The 19,009-nt window shown below is 36.8% G+C and overlaps 3 protein-coding genes across 5 annotated transcripts; 1 reads left to right on the top strand and 2 right to left on the bottom strand.

Moving 5' to 3' along the window:
• The first annotated feature begins 1,343 nt into the window (after positions 1 to 1,343).
• LOC125203968 (kinesin-like protein KIN-13B) lies at positions 1,344 to 6,302 on the top strand. The gene is made up of 12 exons (XM_048102500.2): positions 1,344 to 1,720; positions 1,831 to 2,034; positions 2,579 to 2,773; positions 3,009 to 3,110; positions 3,613 to 3,690; positions 3,793 to 3,874; positions 4,136 to 4,295; positions 4,378 to 4,680; positions 4,871 to 5,089; positions 5,177 to 5,525; positions 5,632 to 5,697; positions 5,781 to 6,302. Exons 1-12 carry the CDS (start codon positions 1,565 to 1,567, stop codon positions 5,955 to 5,957), a joined length of 2,091 nt encoding a protein of 696 aa, XP_047958457.1. The 5' UTR covers positions 1,344 to 1,564; the 3' UTR covers positions 5,958 to 6,302.
• A 451-nt stretch (positions 6,303 to 6,753) lies between these two features.
• On the bottom strand, positions 6,754 to 9,125 carry LOC125207552 (mitochondrial arginine transporter BAC2-like). The gene is made up of 2 exons (XM_048106943.2): positions 8,571 to 9,125; positions 6,754 to 7,726 (listed from the first exon to the last, which is right to left on the bottom strand). Exons 1-2 carry the CDS (start codon positions 8,802 to 8,804, stop codon positions 7,070 to 7,072), a joined length of 891 nt encoding a protein of 296 aa, XP_047962900.2. The 5' UTR covers positions 8,805 to 9,125; the 3' UTR covers positions 6,754 to 7,069.
• A 4,029-nt stretch (positions 9,126 to 13,154) lies between these two features.
• Positions 13,155 to 18,298, bottom strand: LOC125206125 (heat shock 70 kDa protein 15-like). Of its 3 annotated transcripts, none has more exons than XR_016132710.1 (11): positions 18,143 to 18,298; positions 16,436 to 17,666; positions 15,927 to 16,154; positions 15,725 to 15,820; positions 14,978 to 15,175; positions 14,597 to 14,791; positions 14,372 to 14,518; positions 14,133 to 14,282; positions 13,927 to 14,057; positions 13,377 to 13,731; positions 13,155 to 13,278 (listed from the first exon to the last, which is right to left on the bottom strand). XR_016132710.1 is itself a non-coding variant. In XM_089060871.1 (11 exons), exons 2-10 carry the CDS (start codon positions 17,603 to 17,605, stop codon positions 13,515 to 13,517), a joined length of 2,532 nt encoding a protein of 843 aa, XP_088916997.1. In that variant the 5' UTR covers positions 17,606 to 17,666; positions 18,143 to 18,298; the 3' UTR covers positions 13,155 to 13,376; positions 13,513 to 13,514. The 3 variants fall into 3 exon arrangements, 2 of the variants coding, with proteins under 2 accessions (XP_088916997.1, XP_088916996.1); XM_089060871.1 differs by having other exon boundaries at positions 13,155 to 13,376; positions 13,513 to 13,731; XM_089060870.1 differs by having other exon boundaries at positions 13,155 to 13,731.
• Positions 18,299 to 19,009: the final 711 nt, after the last annotated feature.

The raw sequence follows: 19,009 nt of genomic DNA on the forward strand, positions 1-19,009 counted from the left end.
TTAAAATAAAGGCGGGCAAATGAATCAGTGCCTCCTCCGTATTCTACCTATGGTCAATATTGAAAAGGCGCAATAATAACAGAAAATAAATTAATGAGAGTTTGAGTTACCAAAAATGTACTGTTCTTTATAAAAAATAATTAATCATTAAAAGAGCCAATGTGGTAAAAAGAAAGAAGTTAATACCACAATTGAGGCTGGAAAAGGTAAAATAAGAAAAGAAAAGTTGAAAATTGTGGAAAAGAGTCTCAAATGAATTAAAAGTTTTGTCATACATCGGTGCAATTTATTTTCACAAAGTAGTACAAATATGCATTCTTCTTCTTTTTTATTGATAGTTGAAGATAAATTTAAAAGTCGTATCATGGTATCTAACTTGAAGCCTATAACCTTATATATTAATCATCCAACCACTAGGCCAACACAAACACACCAATAAATATATTTATATCATACAATAATATTGTATTTAAAATACAATAAATAAATCTAGACAATTAAATTATATTATTCTATCCGCCGCTAAATGCTAATAGTTGTCATAAATTAACACAACTTGAATTTTTAAAAATGTATAAGAAAGTTGGTGGAAGTGAAAGAAGTTCGTTGAAATCAGTTCTACTTTTTGAAGTCCCAGAATTTATAATTTGAACAGGCCCACGATTCAAAAAATGGTGGTTTCGGTTCTATTAAATCTTACGATTCCAGTTTGAAATCGTAAATCTTGGGCATCTCTAAGTAGTTTTGAAAAAAAAAACTTTATTAATTTGTTCACATATATTAACATCTGAGCCAATATTAATCCAGTATCCAGAATTAGAGATGCCCCAAGGTTTTCGGTTCAGACGGTTAACCGTGAAATCGTAACCGGCGGTTCCGGTTCCGAATCGGAACCGTGAGATTTAAACCGAACCGAAACCATCACTTTTGGAACCGTGGTTCGGTTCAGGCTCTAAAATTCCGGAACCGAAACCGTGCCGGAACGGCAAAAACTGCCTGAAAACCGGCGATTCGAAACCTGAACCGGAACCGCCAGTTTTCGAACAGAAACCGAAACCGTGAAATAGCCTCACGGTTCGGTTCCAGTTCCACATTTCCTAAAACTGAAACCGCCGGTTCATGAACCGTGGACATGTTTATCCAGAATGGATAATTTGTTACTCCTACTTGACTTCCTAGCCAGTGATTCATCTACGTAGGCATGTCATATTATGAAGCAATGGATCCACAGATCGTTGAAACGACAGTGCCCCACCACGTGAAACGACAATGGTCGCCAAAACAAATTCAAAAATAAATAGGCGCACCAGCGTCCCACATGTTCAACCAATCACATGTACGTGTGCGTCTCCCTCACACGTGCCACTTCAAAATTCAAATTCCCACAATTCTCACAAGAGAGAAGAAACATTCATTCTTCACCCGTCTATCAATCACAGTTTCTCTCTAGAAAAAAAATCCACACATGTGTTGGATTGAAAGTATTTTTGCTAGTATTTGAACATAGACGGTTGAGTGAGAGCGCTGTTGGATTGGGTTTCCTCTTTTTTTTTGGTGAGAGAAGATGAATGCGGTGGGAAGGCAGAGATCCGGCGCGGCGGCACACCATCAGCGTCAGTACTCCGACCAATTTGTGGAAGCTTCATCAAACGGAAGATGGCTGCAATCAGCTGGCCTGCAGCATCTACAGTCGTCGAACAACGCGGTTCCTCCAGTTCAGGTAAATTTGGGGACATTTTTCAATTTTGGTGGATTTGAACTTGCGTTGATCTGATTTCACGAGCTGGAAATCAGAAATTTGATTGATTTTTTTTTCTGGAATGAAACTAGGATTTTGGATATTATAACGGAGGCGGTCAGGGTTCTAGAATGTACAGGAGTGTACAGGCACAGAGGACCTACAGTGGAGGTGATTTGTTTGCGGAGCCGTTGTCGCCTGTGAGGCGGAAGAATGGCGAGGAGCTGGTTTCTCCAAATGAGAGTAGCCCGGGGCTGTTGGATCTGCATTCCTTTGATACTGAGCTACTTCCGGAGGTAGATTTTTCTGATATGAGAAGTGAAGCAATCATTTTTCGTTAATCAGTAGTATATGCTAGTTTTTGAGTGTCGGTTTTATGGGAAGTAGTTGTACTGTATGTGGCAGGAAGTGCCATATGGATGGTTTTGATGGAAATAGGGGTTGTTGTCAGTAATATCCATATGCAATTGAACCCTGTTTATGTTTGTGCATTTGATGAGGTGGTGTTTCTACAATGGCTACATTAAATTTGAGTGACTTGTTTGGTTTCTTATGTGTATGGGAATTGGTTTAGGCTATGTTAAGAAATAATGTACTGTTGTATTTTAGCAATCATTTTAATGCAATTTGGAGTAGGCCTGATATTGTAACATACATTGAGATTTTGATAAGGCAAAAAGATTCATGTATATTTGGGGTTACTAGTTATGTCTCTTGATTTCATTATATTCCATCATTGTTATATTCAAAAATATCAAGTTACCTTTTTTCATATTGCCTAACTCTGTTTTCTGTATTCTTTTCCCTTTCGGCTATTTTGGGTGTGATTGTTGAGAATAGATGTCAGTTCCCAGTCTGTATGATGCCCCTCCAGTGAACACTTTTTCAAGAGGAAGAAGTTTTGATGATTCTGACCCATACTTCGGGATCAATAAACAAACTAGCAAAGCACGTGGCTTGCCTGATACCAATGTTCTAAAAAGCATTGCTGCTGACAATGTGAAGGCTAGCAACGTTGCAAAGATCAAAGTGGTGGTATGTATATTATTCTTTTTAAGTAGTAGCTGTTATACTCCAAATATTTCAGCTGGCCAAAAACTCTCATTACTTTTCAGTTCATTCTTATAACTAATCAATTAACAGTTTCAGAAGTTATACTCTGTAATTTATTTAGCATGCTTTTCTTTCCCAAGATTTTCTTGCAGCAACCAGATATGTCAAATTCAACACTGTTGTTTCCTAGTATGACTCATGATGATTTTTTTTCCAGGTAAGGAAAAGACCACTAAATAAAAAGGAACTGGCAAAGAATGATGAAGATATCATAGAAACATCTTCAAACTCTCTTGTCGTTCATGAGACAAAACTCAAGGTCTGTAGAAATTGTTATGACTTTCGTTTCTCTCAATATTCATTTAATAGAATTGTTATCAAAATATAGTACTTTGTGCTTTCTGTCCCTTTGTCCAGAGATTTTTGTTTTATTAAAATTAAGTTAGGTTTTGCTCTCTTATAGAACTATTTTCTTGTAAATTTTCAGATTGTCTTAAGTGTATATTCTGAAGCCACCTTCAAAATTTAATAAGTAATCTCTGCTTCTTGATCTATAAATCACTTCCCCATCCAGACCTGACAAGTAACATTTGCAAATTGCAATGCAGGTCAATGTACTTGGCTCGGAATTTTTAAGCTTATAAGATTAAAATTGAGCTTGTTATTATGGTTGAAACCGTGTCTTCCTTTCTTAACTCTATGGGGAACTCCTTTAAATGACTGTTTCTCGAAGCAAGCGTTAATTAGACTTGGTAATGCCTATTCATCTGGTATAATCCACATATCCATTTTTCATATATTTGAGTCTTAATGTGCTCCAGGTTGACTTGACAGAATATCGGGAGAAACACGAGTTTGTTTTTGATGCTGTACTAAATGAAGAAGTCTCAAATGATGAGGTAATTATATCCCATCCCATGAATAATATATATTAATCTGAAGTGGATCTTTTACTTTATCTTGGTGTTTGCCTAATTCTGGTTCATGTATCGTTTCTCTAGGTATATCATGAAACCGTAGAACCTATCATTCCCATAATTTTTCAACGCACAAAAGCTACTTGCTTTGCTTATGGGCAAACAGGTAATAACATGCTATCCTATAATCAGATGGAATTGCATGTTGTATAATTCTTCTTATTTTTGTCAGGATAGTTTTTATTTCTCTATGTACAGTAACAATCTTAAAATGATTTTAGCATCTTAACTCCACTTTTTTAATGTTTCAAAGAAGAAAACTTTTGATAAAACCTTATTCCTATTCTTTGGTGTCATCACTACTTTCTGTATCCCTTTTCATGTTCACTTTCTCTTTCTCAGAATTTCACAATCTCTAATTCATCAGGAAGTGGCAAAACATATACCATGAAACCACTGCCTCTCAGAGCAGTGAGAGATATTTTGAGGCTCATTCATCACACCTACAGGAACCAAGGGTTTCAATTGTTTTTCAGCTTCTTTGAGATATATGGAGGGAAGCTCTTTGATCTGCTTAGTGATAGGAAGTAAGCTTTTTCTCTGGGTTCTTTTATTGCTTTGCACCCTCCATTGAATTGCCAACAAACTTTTTAACTTCTGTACTTGTAGGAAACTTTGTATGAGAGAGGATGGGAAGCAGCAAGTTTGTATTGTGGGCTTGCAAGAGTATCGAGTAGGGGACGTGGAGATAGTTAAGGAGCTCATTGAGAGAGGAAATGCGACAAGAAGTACTGGAACCACAGGTGCAAATGAGGAATCATCTCGGTCGCATGCGATACTTCAGCTTTCTGTTAAGAGGTCTGTGGATGGAAGTGAATCTAAACCTGCACGACTTGTTGGTAAGCTCTCCTTCATAGACCTTGCTGGAAGCGAACGTGGGGCAGATACTACAGACAATGACAAGCAAACCAGGTATATGGCTTAGTAAATTGACATAGTAATAGATTTCTTACTAATGTTTTATTACAACTATATTATACACAAGGTATACTCGCACTTGCCAATGCAAATTATTGCTTGGTGGATTTACGTGTTGTTCGAGAGAAGAAAATATAATGATTACAAAAAATTGTCGCACTTATCCAAATTTCTGACTATGCAGATTGGAAGGAGCTGAGATCAACAAAAGTTTGCTCGCACTCAAGGAATGTATTAGAGCACTTGACAGTGACCAAGGACACATTCCATTTAGAGGAAGTAAATTAACTGAAGTTTTACGAGATTCCTTCATTGGGAATTCTCGCACAGTTATGATATCATGTATTTCACCAAACTCGGGATCCTGTGAGCACACCTTGAACACTTTAAGATATGCTGATAGGTAAATCTTTATATTTTAATGAGTAATTATTCTTTCAGCAACACTTCTAATTTTTTTCAAGTCTTGAGCATTATGTTGCTGTTGTAGGGTAAAGAGCCTTTCAAGAGGCAACACAAAAAAAGATGTGATATCCTCGACCTCAAACCTGAAAGAATCAATTGTGCAACCTTTGTCGTCAGTCCTTCCTCCTGCTACGACTTTTGAAGATGATACGGGCGATTCATGGCCCGAACAAACTGATAGGGAAGATTATGACGAGGACTTCTATGAGCAAGAGAAGCCGTCTTGGAAGAAAAACTCAAGAGTTGAAGTACATAGCCTCCCAATTCCTGATGACGAAATGAAGATAAACAATATCAAACCCAAGTGGAAGGAGCCTCCTAAATCGGAAAAAAAATATTTGAATTCAGATGATGATTTAGCTTCTTTATTGAAGGTAGGTGAATAGCAGAATTACCATATTGGAAGATATGAATAAGGCATATATATTGCTACAATGGTAGTTATGGGATTAATTTCTAATTTCTGTTGTCCGTGTTCAGGAAGAGGAAGATCTTGTTCATGCTCACAGGAAACAGGTGGAGGAGACTATGGAGATTGTTAGAGAGGTTTTCTGAAATTTTCTTTTAATGTCTATTTTTTCTCCCTCAAGCTGTGCATATTGTTGATTTCTTCTGTTTGCACTTTGCAGGAGATGAATCTGTTGGTGGAGACTGATCAACCTGGCAACCAACTAGACGATTACATCTCACGATTGAACTCAATCCTATCTCAGAAGGCTGCTGGCATCCTCCGGCTACAAAAGCGCTTGGGTCAATTCCAGAAACACTTGAAGGATCACAACGTCCTAGTGTCTTCTGGCTACTAGACTCGAAGGTATGCCATGATACTACATAGACTGCTTGCTTGGGAAATCGATACTACTGCCGTCACTCTTGTAGTCAGAAAATCATCTCTTAAGACAGATGTGCTGTTGGTGCCAAAAAGGCCTGTTTGGCACTGTCTTGTAATGTTTTACAAGCCTCTTATGAGCCTAGTGCCCGACCGGGGCAGAGATCTGCCCCGTTTATATCCATTCTCAATCATTGATTTGTTTAAGAGGCTGCATTGTAAAGATTTCTGCAACTCCATTACAATTCGATAATGTCTCGATATAAAAAAAAAAGGAGAGAGAGAGCCAGTTCGTAAGGCTTTCTGCATGTATACTTTCTCATATCCTTCTCTTTCACTTTTTTGTTTGTACTATGTTTTCAACTTCTAAAATAAAATCTGAACTTGATAATCTAGGTCTTGCAGTAGACGATATTGTATCTCAGTCTTGTACTATAAAATAATTTATACTCAGCCCCTTTCGATGGTGATTTAGAGAGAATATATTGACGGTAGAGTCACACCTGTTGCAAGAATAGGTATATATTAATTATTGTAATTTGTAAATGCTGCAAGGATTTGGGTCATTTTTAGTCTTTTGCGAAGTAAAATGAAAAGAAAATACTAGCATACTACTGTTGTCGGAATTGGGATGAATGAAAATTGAGTACTCATATTTGGGAATGGAGGTGTAATATTTTAAAACAACTATCTCAATCTAAGTGTCTAGATTATTATTTAATAAGTAAATTGTCTGATTTGAATTTTTTAATCATTTGTGAAAGTGATCTGAATAATAGTATAAACATAGCCTTGTTAATAGACAATTTGCTGTGAACTAGTTCAACAGTTGAGAACTCATTTTTCCAATTACATCAGTATTCAAACGTATTACTGTAGCTGAAATTCAAACACACAAAGGAAACTTCACAAGATATAAGTACATTTGATAATAGCAATAGATTAAAAACCAGAGTAAATAAAATCAAATCCCAAGAATTTCCCCATTCTACCACAACAAGCAGCACCGGCAATGCCCGAATCCAGCCTAAATGGTGGCCGGATTCAGGTTGCCCCTGAAAAGGCACATAAGGGCCGGCCGTCTCCGGCCTAAATAGTGGCCGGATTGTCATTGGCCCGGAAAAAGCACCTTAGTGCCGTCTCGTAAGCAGTAAAGATAGCCCCATTCACAATAAAGGCCCTCAAAACAGCAGTCCCCAAACCTCTCCACAACACATGATACCCTTCCTCCCTCACACTCTTCCGGAAACAATCCACTATCCCCCCGTATCTCTCGCACGACCTCGACTGCGCCTGCAGCCGCGTCTTCACCACGTCCAAAGGGTAGCAGCAGATCCAGCTAGCCACACCGGCCAACCCTCCCGCAAGCAGCATTGTCCCAAACGACTCGCAGCCGTCCTTCCTGCAGCCCGGGTGGAGCCACTCCCTCGTGTACTCGTACGTCGAGAAGTAGACCCCATGGGCCGGGGCGTCCCTCAGCACCGTAATGGTCAGGCCCCGATATAGGCCCCGAAAGCCTTCCGCTCGGAGAATGCTCTGGGCCACGTCCCGTGGGCCCGTGGGGCTGCGGAGCAGCTGGAGATGGATCTTGACCAGTTCGACTGGGCTGAGGACGAGGCTCTGGATGGCTCCCGTGCCGAACCCACCGAGAGCAACCCCTCTGTATGAGGGTGGATCATTGGAGCTACTACAATGCCCATCTACTGCTCTTGAAAGGATTGCATATGTTTGGAAAGCTAGAGCATTCTGCAAAATCAATCAAAACAGGCTTTTAATTTGCATCTATCAATCTTCCTTCTGGTTTAAATTACCCATTTCTACATATATTTTGTGTCATTCATTACACCTTTTAAACGTGGTGATTAAATAAATACAGGATACAAAATTCAATTAGCATAGCAAAGTTAGAAACGGAACCATATGTAACCAAAATTTGGATTTAGTAGTCATCAAACTTTTTGCTATGATTATAATCTTAATCTAGTTTCTTTATTAATCTAGGACTTCCAATTTCTTATAATATTCAAAACACACACTGAGCCAGGTTCAGACCACGATTCTTCTATCTCAAGTAAAATATTGATTTTAGAAATCTACACAATGTCAACAAACTTTAAGACGACGGAAAACTTTTAAAATTTGGGGAGTAAATAAATACAGGACTACAAAATTCAATTACCATAGCAAAGTTATCAGTAGTTTATCATTTCTACATAATGCAACAAACTTCAAAAAAGAGAAAACAGCAAATTGCTAAATAAATCACCAAGAATAGTTCAATTCTGATTTGTTCTATACTCGTCAGTTAAGAATTTCACAATTAGCCTCATATAGTTTTTTTTCGATGAAAAATGCAATGATGTGGCAACCAGATTTCGCAATTATATCACTACCACGCATCATCTGTATATGGCACCAAACCCCATTTCATCCACATAGGTAAATCCGATGGCCACATCATCGCGATTTTCATAGGAAAAAGATAATTGCTGGTTGATTTAATATTTCAGTTCAAACCAGAATTTATTTACCCATTATTCCATAGAAAAACTGAAGGATTAAATTAAAATTCCTAATAAAAAAAAAGAACCTGGAAAGTTACAGAAGCCAAAGGAGCGGCCATGCCGCGGTAGAGGGAAAAGGGGCCCTCCGCAGCCACCAGCCGCCGGAATATTTGGGCCGCCGTCCCTTCCACGGAGCTCTGCTGTCGGATTCTGAGCGTATCTAGTGGATAGCCGGCGATGACTCCGGCTGTGCCACCGAATCCACCTGCCACAAATTCTCTCCCCCAACTGTTTGCTACAAATTCCGGCCAGAAATCCATTTCACTCTCATTCCAATTTCTCTCAATATCTATATATATATATATAGTAGTAGTTTTTTCTACTTCAAACAAATGCAATCTCAAGTTATAAAGCTGCCTTATTTGATCAACAATTTGTAATCTTGAATTGAATGAATCTGCAAAAGGAATTTCCTAGATTCTATGAACATAGCAGATTGAAATAAGGTAATTTTTCATCACATTTAGCAAAGCTATACACAATTGTCTTTTTTTTTATTGAATCTCAGTTTATTAGATACAAGAAATATACTATTAGCAATCTTGAAGCAGTGAATATGAGGCAGAAAATGGAAGTGAATATACCACCTTTTGGAATTCCAAGCTCACGGGTTCTTTTCGATATGCCCCTTTTCTCTATTTTTTTTAATGATTTTTGTGTGGCACAAAATCAGAAATAATGAATTACGCATCACTCCATTAATACAAGGCTAATTCGACTGGGCGCACGAATTTTTTAAAATAAATATACTGTAGTAGAAAATGAATGGAAAGAAAAGTGATTCCAGCCTACTTTTATATACATCCTCCATCCTTTAAAATATGTCATTTTGGATTGATATGAAAAGGAGTATAGTTGTAAAATATGAGAAAATGAAAAGGATTGATATGTCATTTTAACGTGGTAAAATATGAGAAAATGAAAAGGAGTATAGTTGTAATTTGATAGTGAATAGTGAATTCATTGTTAAAAGTACTGAAAAATAAAATATGATATTCATCAATGAATGAACGGAAATGACAAAATTAGCAAACATAGAGAAAAGCATCAATAGAATCAGGCATCGTAATTCTAATTTTGGGAGTTATTTTGAGTCATCTAAACAGGGATTGATTTAGCTAGATCACTGAGACGTGAGCCACTGGCTTATGACTCATCGCAGTGGCGTTTTGGAATTATCCTAAAATTAGGAATTACTTTTAGGAATTAGCTAGATTGATAAATCTACTTTTGGAATATTCATCAATTTGATATACTGTGTATCATTCTTTTTAATGCTTTAATTTGTTAAATAGTATTGATTTGTGGTTTGCAATAACTTCCTTTTCCAAAATTTAACATTTTTTAAACTGAATTCATTTTATTTGTCACCGTTGTCGGTTTATATTTTGAAATGAATTTATTAGTCTTAACATACCATGTGCATTAGTTATAAAGTTATTTCTCAATTCATTTTCCATACTCATAACATGCATATTAAATAAATGGACAAATTTATGTGTGTTCACATAATGGTAGAGTTATTAATATCAGAGATTAAAGCCTCAAATTAGAATCGAATATAATTATTAAATTTCTGTTAATTTATCAATCAATAAAAGATTAAAAATTTTACTCACCTTATCCGTAATTACTATGTGAAATGTCAAAAGCATGAAAACTTGTGCTAATGAAAAAAGCAAAGTGGAAGTTTGACATCATTTTAGCATATAATTTTGAGACGAAACTTTATTGGTGAATACTCCATACTATCTAAATAGTACTTTCTCGGTTCCAATTAAATTGAATCACGACTTTTAGACACAGAGATTAAGAAATTGTATTGAAAAATAAGAGAGAACAATAGAGTATAAAAAATAAAGAGAAAGTAAAGTAAGTGGTGGAATAAAGTAAAAACAATTGAATGTTTTGTTTTTTGTCAAAAAAAGAAATGACTAAACTTAGTTGGACATTCTAAAAAGAGAATACTAGTAGAACACTTAAGGATTGATGAATAGGGGTGCGTTAAAATGACACCACCTCTTAAAGTAACATCATATCATCAATCCTAGCTGATCATTTGTATACGTGGAAGAATAATCAGTTGCCATGTTGCAAACATAAAAAATGCTCAAGTGTAAATTTTCTCGGCCAGCAATATCTAATACACTATATAACAATTTTTTTCGGCCAACAATATCTAATACGCTAGATAACAATCTATAGATTGCTGAATATCGTGGTGTCACATTATTATTTTAAGAGATGGTATTATTTTAACGGAAATCTTGACGAATATATTAATAGTACATATAATCTACACGATATTGTCCAAGAGAGTCGTGCCATCTTATCATTTCGGCCCACTAAAAATTAAATATCTTATCATATTTTTCGTATCAAATATTTTCATAGTGTAATTTTACATGATTACGTGTCTACACAATCTCCCCTTTTCTAATTATAAATGGATCTGGTGTTGGAAATATATATAAAATAATAAATAATTTGATTGACGTTAACGGCCACAAACCTCAATCTTACCTCACGAGTCTTATCAAGGATCTTTAAATTTGTATTATTGGATAAAGCAGCATAACTAAATATACCTTTTTTAAATTACACCTTAAATATATTCATCCGTTTCATAAAAATACGTGTATTTTTTATTTTTATCTGATTATATATATATTATATTTTTAAAAAGTTATCTCAATTTATTACTCATATACATCAACTTATTTATAATTTATATCAGTATTAATCCCTATTTATAATGTGATTCTCACTATCAACTAACCCTACTTTAACTACTATTCTCCTTCTCTCTTTTACTTTACCCATTATACTCTTAATTCACGTTGTCATATTAATTATCTGTATTTTTTTGGAATCTCTTTTACTTTACCCATTATAATCTTAATTCACGTTGTCATGATAATTGTCTGTATTTTTTTGAAATCTCTTTTACTTTATCTATTATAATCTTAATTCACGTTGTCATATTAATTGTCTGTATTTTTTTTGGAATGGAGGAAATATATGCAGGGGATGTCTCGTATCCTCATATTTAATCTCAAACATGCTTAGTAGTATTAATTTAGTAAAGAATGATATTGATATGCATAGCGTTTTTTGTGGGCGACAAATTTGAGCGCTCCATTCGACATTAACTCTTCTTTCGAGAATTTCAAAGTTGAGTAGCTTTTGAAAATCTATAAGCAAAGATAATTTTTGTAATAGCTTTTGATTTTGATACGATGAATTTCAAAATTGAAGAAGAGACGCGTGGTGTTGGGGGACAATTATATTAATAATTCATATGCTAAAGTTTTAATTCATCTTTTAAGTTTTATAAAAATGCATACTACTTATATTCAATTATTGGATAAATAATAAAAATATAATACTATCAAACAATTATTAATTCGGTGTTGAAGTCCATAGAATATACGAAAAGGGCAAATGCCTTATGTGATTTAGATGTGGCTAAATAAATTTAACCCTTCTTGTATTTTCAATTTAGAGATGACGCTAAAAATATAAAGTTGATAATGATCTATAATGTGTCACCATATTGTCGTCTCAATCCACACAAGTCTTGTCCAGATTAAATATGTTTGTGTTTGGATTTGGGATTCAAATTCTCAATTGATTTGAGATGTTTTACCGCATTTGTCAAGGTTATGTATTTTGACGCCAATATATAGTACAATCCATGTGTTTTTAAATCATGTTGGTATTTATCGCATGTCAATTCATGAGCGAGCTATGTAAGTTCGGAAGTTCATAGGTGCACCTTGATTTGGGCGTGCAAGTACTCGTGAAATATATCTGAACTTCTACTTCTTTACAAGTTGTCGGATGACCGGTGTACATTTTTGGAGCATGGAAAGGCTTTTCCCCCGCATTGCAAGTCATCACCTCATTAAGAAATTCATCTCTAAATAAACTGATCAACTTCTAAGAAGCTCGAATTCATTCTATTTTTTCCTTCTTTTGTTCCCTTTTTATAGAATGCATGTTCATATACCACCAACAAGATTAAGTACAAATCACTGAACATACAGCTTTAATTTGTCCCACAAAAATTGAAAAATAGTCTTGAAATACAAAACACACGCACACTTTAGTTAGAATGACCTGCACCAGCGTCGGCCGATGATGTAAGAAGAGGGATTGCAGCAAAAACCCATGTAAAGAATCGCTCTCCAACCCGTGCAGCAAGTCTTCATCTTTTGGATTTTGCTGCAAACAAGAAGCAGTAGCTCTCTTCTTTATGGGAAAAGGCAGCAAGACTGGGGAAGAGGGGTTGGAGTAGGAGAAGATAGAATACTGGACTAAAGAAACCATTTCATCATTTAGAAAGAGGAGCCAAACTGCGAATTTGTTTTTCTGCTTATTTCAATGGATGAAAGTAAAAACTCATTTTTAACAGTTTTATAGAGCAGAGATAATAATATTATTATTTCAGAAAATATGTCAAATAAAATAGGACATCCAAAAAAGGAAAATGGGCCAACTAGAGTAGGACAAAGTAAGAATTTTGATCTCCAGTCAAGCTCACCAATTAATTACTATCAGTTATCAATCATCAAATAAACAAAAACTGCATACACACACCTCAGACAAGAGCCCAAACATTTAAATGTAATTTCTTGAAAATAAGGCAAATTTTGCATACACAAAACCAACAAAAATTTGGGGAACGTTTAAAAACTCGAACACGCCCTTGACTGCTTCCAATGAGCGAAGCTGAAATGAACAGAGGATCGACAGTCACTTCTTACAACCCCTTTCTCTAAAACAGGATCATAAAGAACCAGCTATATCTATAAAACATCCTTGGTCACCTGCCAAAATATATGGAGAAATCATCGACATCGTCAGACATCCAAGAGTGATCACAAGTCCCTAATCCAGATTCTGTTTGTCGTGCAAAAAGTGCCCAAGCATGCTGTAACTTATATATTATATAGATATAACTACCATCACACGTTTTGAGAATCCTCGGGTTTGTCCATTTCCATGGCCTCTGTGGAAGCTTCTTCTCCGGCCCCTGCTTCCGTGTTTTGGCCAGGGCTGGAACCAGCATTATTATCCCCTTGAGATTGAGACTCACTGCCTTGGGATGGAGCTGGAGAGGTTGGCTCTGGCGTGGCTGGCTTTGGCTTTGGCTTTGGCTTCGTCATTATTGGCCGGCAAAACCTGTGAGAAAGAAGGATTGTATCAGATAATTGTAGAGATTGTAGGAGCTGCCACATCGAGGGAAAATCAAACATCTTGCAGTTTGTAGGCAAAAAATGGTAGTCATGTTTCCAGCGACATGCCAAAATATGTTGGATGAGAAAAGGCAAAAGCACTAACGACAAAGTGGGAGTTCTACGGAATTTTTTACAGTACCTATCGATGGCTTCAGCCTTTTTCTTCACTTCAGACTTCAGTAAAACTGGGTTTGCGTGCTTTGGAAGTGAATCTTGTTGCTGCTTTTTCTCTCTCAACCAAGCTTCAGCTTCCACGCATTGATTCAAAACCTGACAGTTCAAAACATGACAGTTAGAATTATGTAATGGTCTCAAGTGTGAGAGCACATATGGCAAAAATTATACCTTTTGCTTCTCCGCCACATCAATATGCTCGAGCTTGGGGTCATTGGATATTGCTGCCTCTTTGTAACTATTGATGCAACGAGCAAGTTGGTCTATCACAGATCCCCTCTCCGTGTGCTCCTTGAAGCGCTCCTCTATAGGATCACCTTGCTACAGGATTTCGGCTTACTAGTTAAAAAACAATCCGGTAAAGTAGTAAGAAAAACAACACATGAGACATAACGAGCTTCAGTTTTTACCTTCTTGAGCTCCTCAAGCTTGGAAACATATACACCTTTGGTTTCATCTTCACCGTCCTCATATAACCAGTCTTCTACCTCCTGGAGTCTGATAATAAATTGGTCTCGCTCTGAATCCGTTACGAAATCATGATACTTGTCGTGGAGCTGCAGAGACAAAAATAAACAGTTCAGATATACTATAATTAAGGTGAATCGGAATAACAATCAGGATCTTGTACATACTTTATTCCTCATATCATAAACATATGACTCAACGGCATTCTTCTTGTCTTTGGTTTCCTCCATGACACGATCCTGCAAAGCCATCTCGAATTCCTTCTCCACAGCCTTTTGCACATCCGGAGCAGTAAGAGCTCCCAATACAACTTCTGACACAGGCACATTTTTCTTGTTAACCTTCTTCTTTGGAGCCTCCACCTGATGAGCAGCATTTAGACAGTTATATTACTAGTAGTGCAAGACGAACACAAGCACAGAAATAAGTAGCTATTTTATACTGAAGAGGAGGATAATGATAAATATAATAATGATGATACTAACAATAACAACAATAATATATTTACTATAAAAATAGCATATTTTAATAATAAGCATTTGAGTTACCTTGACATCTGTCTCCATCTGAACGCCAGACTCTGGAACACCATTTTCAGTAGCAGGAACGTCAGTTTTAGAATCCTCCATGTTTACATCAGCCGCACATGGAGCAGGGTCAGCAGGAATTTCATCAGTCTCCATTTTAGCAGGCTCTTTGTCAGACTCTTTAGCAACTGGAACTTGTACTTCTTCTTCTTCAAGCAGCTGTTTCAAGAGTGACGTCATGGCTTTGAGGAAAGTATATTTTCAACAATAAAATTGTGAATGCCACATAAAAGATACAACTCTGCAAGCTAGATAAAAGATAGCTCAGAAATCTCCTGCTAACAAGTTCCAGCACCCAGTGACAACTTCCTTAAATATCAAAAGAACTAAAGTTTTGGCAATTTGTCCTTTTGTTCATATCTATGTTGTATCCCCATAAAGATCAAGCCATTACCTTATACAACCCACAGTTTATTGACCAAAACCGTCTTCACTAAATGAAAATTCGGATAAACCCCCCATTATCCTCTCTACCCTCTAATACATATTATATTTTGACACAACTCAAAATTGCAGAAAAGGTCCCAATAATCGTTCAGGTCTCATTAACATAATTCACGGACATGTGCATTATCTCAATATTTTGACACAACTGATGACTTGCATCCTTCATGGGAAAAGCAAACTGGAGTTATGATATACTTAACCCAACATGTTAAGTAAATTCATCATGCGAGAATAAATTCATCATGAGAGCTGAGAGCTCACCGTTGCAGATTCAACAGTCACGATACCATGAAGATTAAGACGAACTTTGACTTTCAATTTTGCCTTCTCAACATTTTTGGACTGAAATGGTCCAATCTGCAGTCAACATGCCAATACACAAGGAAAACAGATGTTGTGTAAATGACGAGGCTACAGATAATATTAATTGATGAATTAAAACAAATTTGCAGAGCAAAGTTACCGTATACTGGCTGATCTTTGCTGGAGCTTGCAACTCACTAACATCAGCATATTGTACATCTAATGTGAAGGTCTCAGACCTGTAGAAAGTCAAGGCTTTCATGCTGGGTATTGGGTTTCCCTTCGGGAATACAATGGTGCTCTGCAGATTATCACCCGCTCCATTTTGCGTATCTCCAGCAGGAGCTTTCCATGACAAAGAAATGGGGAATGGGAAGCTCTCGGTGACCTGCATACATAAAGAAAAAAGCATATTTCAGCATTATTGTCACAGCCTCTGCTAGTGGACTGCTTCAAAGGCATACTATTTTTGTAGACAAGGAAATACATGAACATATAAGATAAAAAATTATAAACCAAGTAATTTATATGTAAACTAGTAGCTTTTATTTCGAGTCGTGTGAGCGCTTTCAGAGGTTGCATGCTCAAAAGGGTAGAAGTTGATTATAAAAACAATACTATAACTGTGAAACCTTAGAAGACAAAACCAAGATAGGAACGAAAATGCACCTGGAATTCCCGAACTTTGAATGTAGGACTAAGGATAGCACATTGTAAAGCACAGCCTTTGGCAACACATTCACTTGCATTCATTGTACGCCTTGGCTCCATCCCGAAGAACTCAGTCAAAATCTTAATCATAGCTGGGACTCGAGAGCCTGATCCCACAACTTCAACTGAATGTATATTCTCAATAATCAGTCCAGCATCTGCTAGAGCCTTCTCCAGCGGCTTCTTCACACGCTCTAAAATTGGGATACTAATTTGCTCAAACTCATCTCTCTTAATATATCCTCTTACATCTTTATCATCCATCAAGCATTCAATGCTGAGAGGTGCTTCAGGGTTAGCACTAAGAACCTTCTTCAATTTTTCACAACCTGCACGAAGCCTTAGACAAGCCTTTGCATTCTGATAAACATCAATCTTATATTCATCCTTGAATTTTGCAGCAAAATGCTGGAAAAGAGCTTCATCAAAATCTCTTCCACCCAAGGAACGATCAAACGAGTGAGCCAAAATTTTAAGCTGGCCTTTCTTGAATGCAGCAATACAAACTTGCATACTGGCATGCCCCGCATCAACGAAAGCGACATTCATTGGTTCATTTTCTGGTAGATCGGTCTTATAAATACCATAAGCCAAAGCAGTAGCGGTAGTCTCATGAATAAGACGAAGAGGGTGTAAACCAGCAATGGTGGCTGCATCAATCACAGCCCTCCTCTGGAGATCAGTGAAATAAACAGGTATTCCAATGCAACAATCTACAACCGCTGCATTCAAGTTCTTTTCTGCAATGCTCTTCAAATTGGAAAACAGCATTCCCAATACCTGAGTAGGCGTAAACGCCTTACTCTCTCCCAAATACCGAGCATGTATTAATGGATAACCATCAGGCCCTTCAGTCACTGAGAAAGGCAATGACTTTAGATCACGCTGCAGCTCCGGATCAGAAAACTGGCGTCCAATCAGCCTCTTAATTTGAGATATTGTATTTTTTGGATTCATCAAACTTGATGCAGCACCTGCTGTCCCGAGGAACCGCTGCTTGTCTCCAAAGCATACAAGAGAAGGTGTTTCCCTCTTTGATTCATCATTAAGCACTACATCAATACCTCTTTGCCTTGCAACAGCAACAACAGAACTCTCATTTCCAAAATCAAAACCAACCACACTCATGTTTGCTTGGTGGTTATGATTTGTAGCACGGTCACTCGAACAAAATCAATGAGCTCACAACCTGAGGCACAAATGACTCAAATTCATCATAAATATCCAAACAAACACAGCCACCAATCACTCAGTTACAGTCAAATTTCATAGAGACCAACATTACACACTGGTTCAGATTAAACAAACTCATAAACCTAGCTGAAAAACCACATAAAATCACATTACAACTCAAGCAGGATAATTACACTCTTAATCACTTTAAACTAATTACATCTCGAGCGCGAAATAAACAACAGCAATAGCCCGAGGTCCTCCAATTCAATCCAAGCACAATCTAGTACTGAAGAAAAAACACCGAATCCAATGAAATCTAATAACGCAGAGATCAATCACACGCATCGGAATATAAAATCAAGCACAAAAATTCAACAGAACGAAGAGTCCTGACCATGCATAAGCATAGAAAACTCAAAAAAAAAACGATCAGATCTAAGAAACGGTGGAAAGAGAATGTTAGCAGCAGAGATTCGAAACAAGCAATACCTGCAACAGATCGAGGGCGAGGGCGAGGGCGAGAGCGAGGTCGGCGAGTTTCTACAAATGCAGCGGGTGGTCGGGGAAGCTGGAAACCTCTAGAGTAGAGAAGGTAGAGAGACGGGGGTTTATAAGTGTTGGGAAATATTCAGTCGGAAAAAAGTAGTAATTTATTGGTGGAAAAATGAAAATAAAGAAAAAGGGAAAACTGGTCTATGGTCCTAGATGTCTCTCGGATCTTTGGTAGCTTCTAGAATCATCTTCTCTTACTGGGCTCGACTCTTTGGGCTACACCATTTCCGATTGGGCCCGAGGTATTTCTTATAATAGTATTTATCACTATAGTAATGTATTTCTTCTAATGGTATTAATTTGAAAAATGTAATTCTCTATTCTTCTATAGTAGAGATATTTTTTTTTTGGTGGAGTAAATGAAAAAATAATAAAATAGAAAAAATTTAAAGTAAAAGAGATGCTGAGAAAATAAAGTAGTAACAGAGATAAAAATTTGTTACTCCCTCCGTCCCGCTTAAGATGACACGTTTTCTTTTTTAGTTTGTCCCAACTAAGATGACACATTTCCTTTTTTGGTAACTTTCTCTCTCTCATTAATACATTTAACCACTTTTTCTCACTCCTATTAAATTATTCATATTTCTTTATCTCTCTACTTTAATACTTGCACTCACCTTCCCTCTCTCCAATTAAACACTTTAACCAATAACTCCTAAAATCTCGTGCCGGCTAAGCAATGTGTCATCTTAGCCGGGACGGAGGGAGTATTTTTATCAAAAATAAAAATAACTCAATCACAATGAGTACGGGTGAAAAAAAAAACCGAAAAGCAAATATCCGAACCGAACCGAACCGAACCGA

The sequence above is a fragment of the Salvia hispanica genome, chromosome 6, assembly GCF_029641045.1.
Source record: "Salvia hispanica isolate PSC_SH4W2 chromosome 6, Shi_PSC_v1, whole genome shotgun sequence".
Taxonomy (NCBI): domain Eukaryota; kingdom Viridiplantae; phylum Streptophyta; class Magnoliopsida; order Lamiales; family Lamiaceae; genus Salvia; species Salvia hispanica.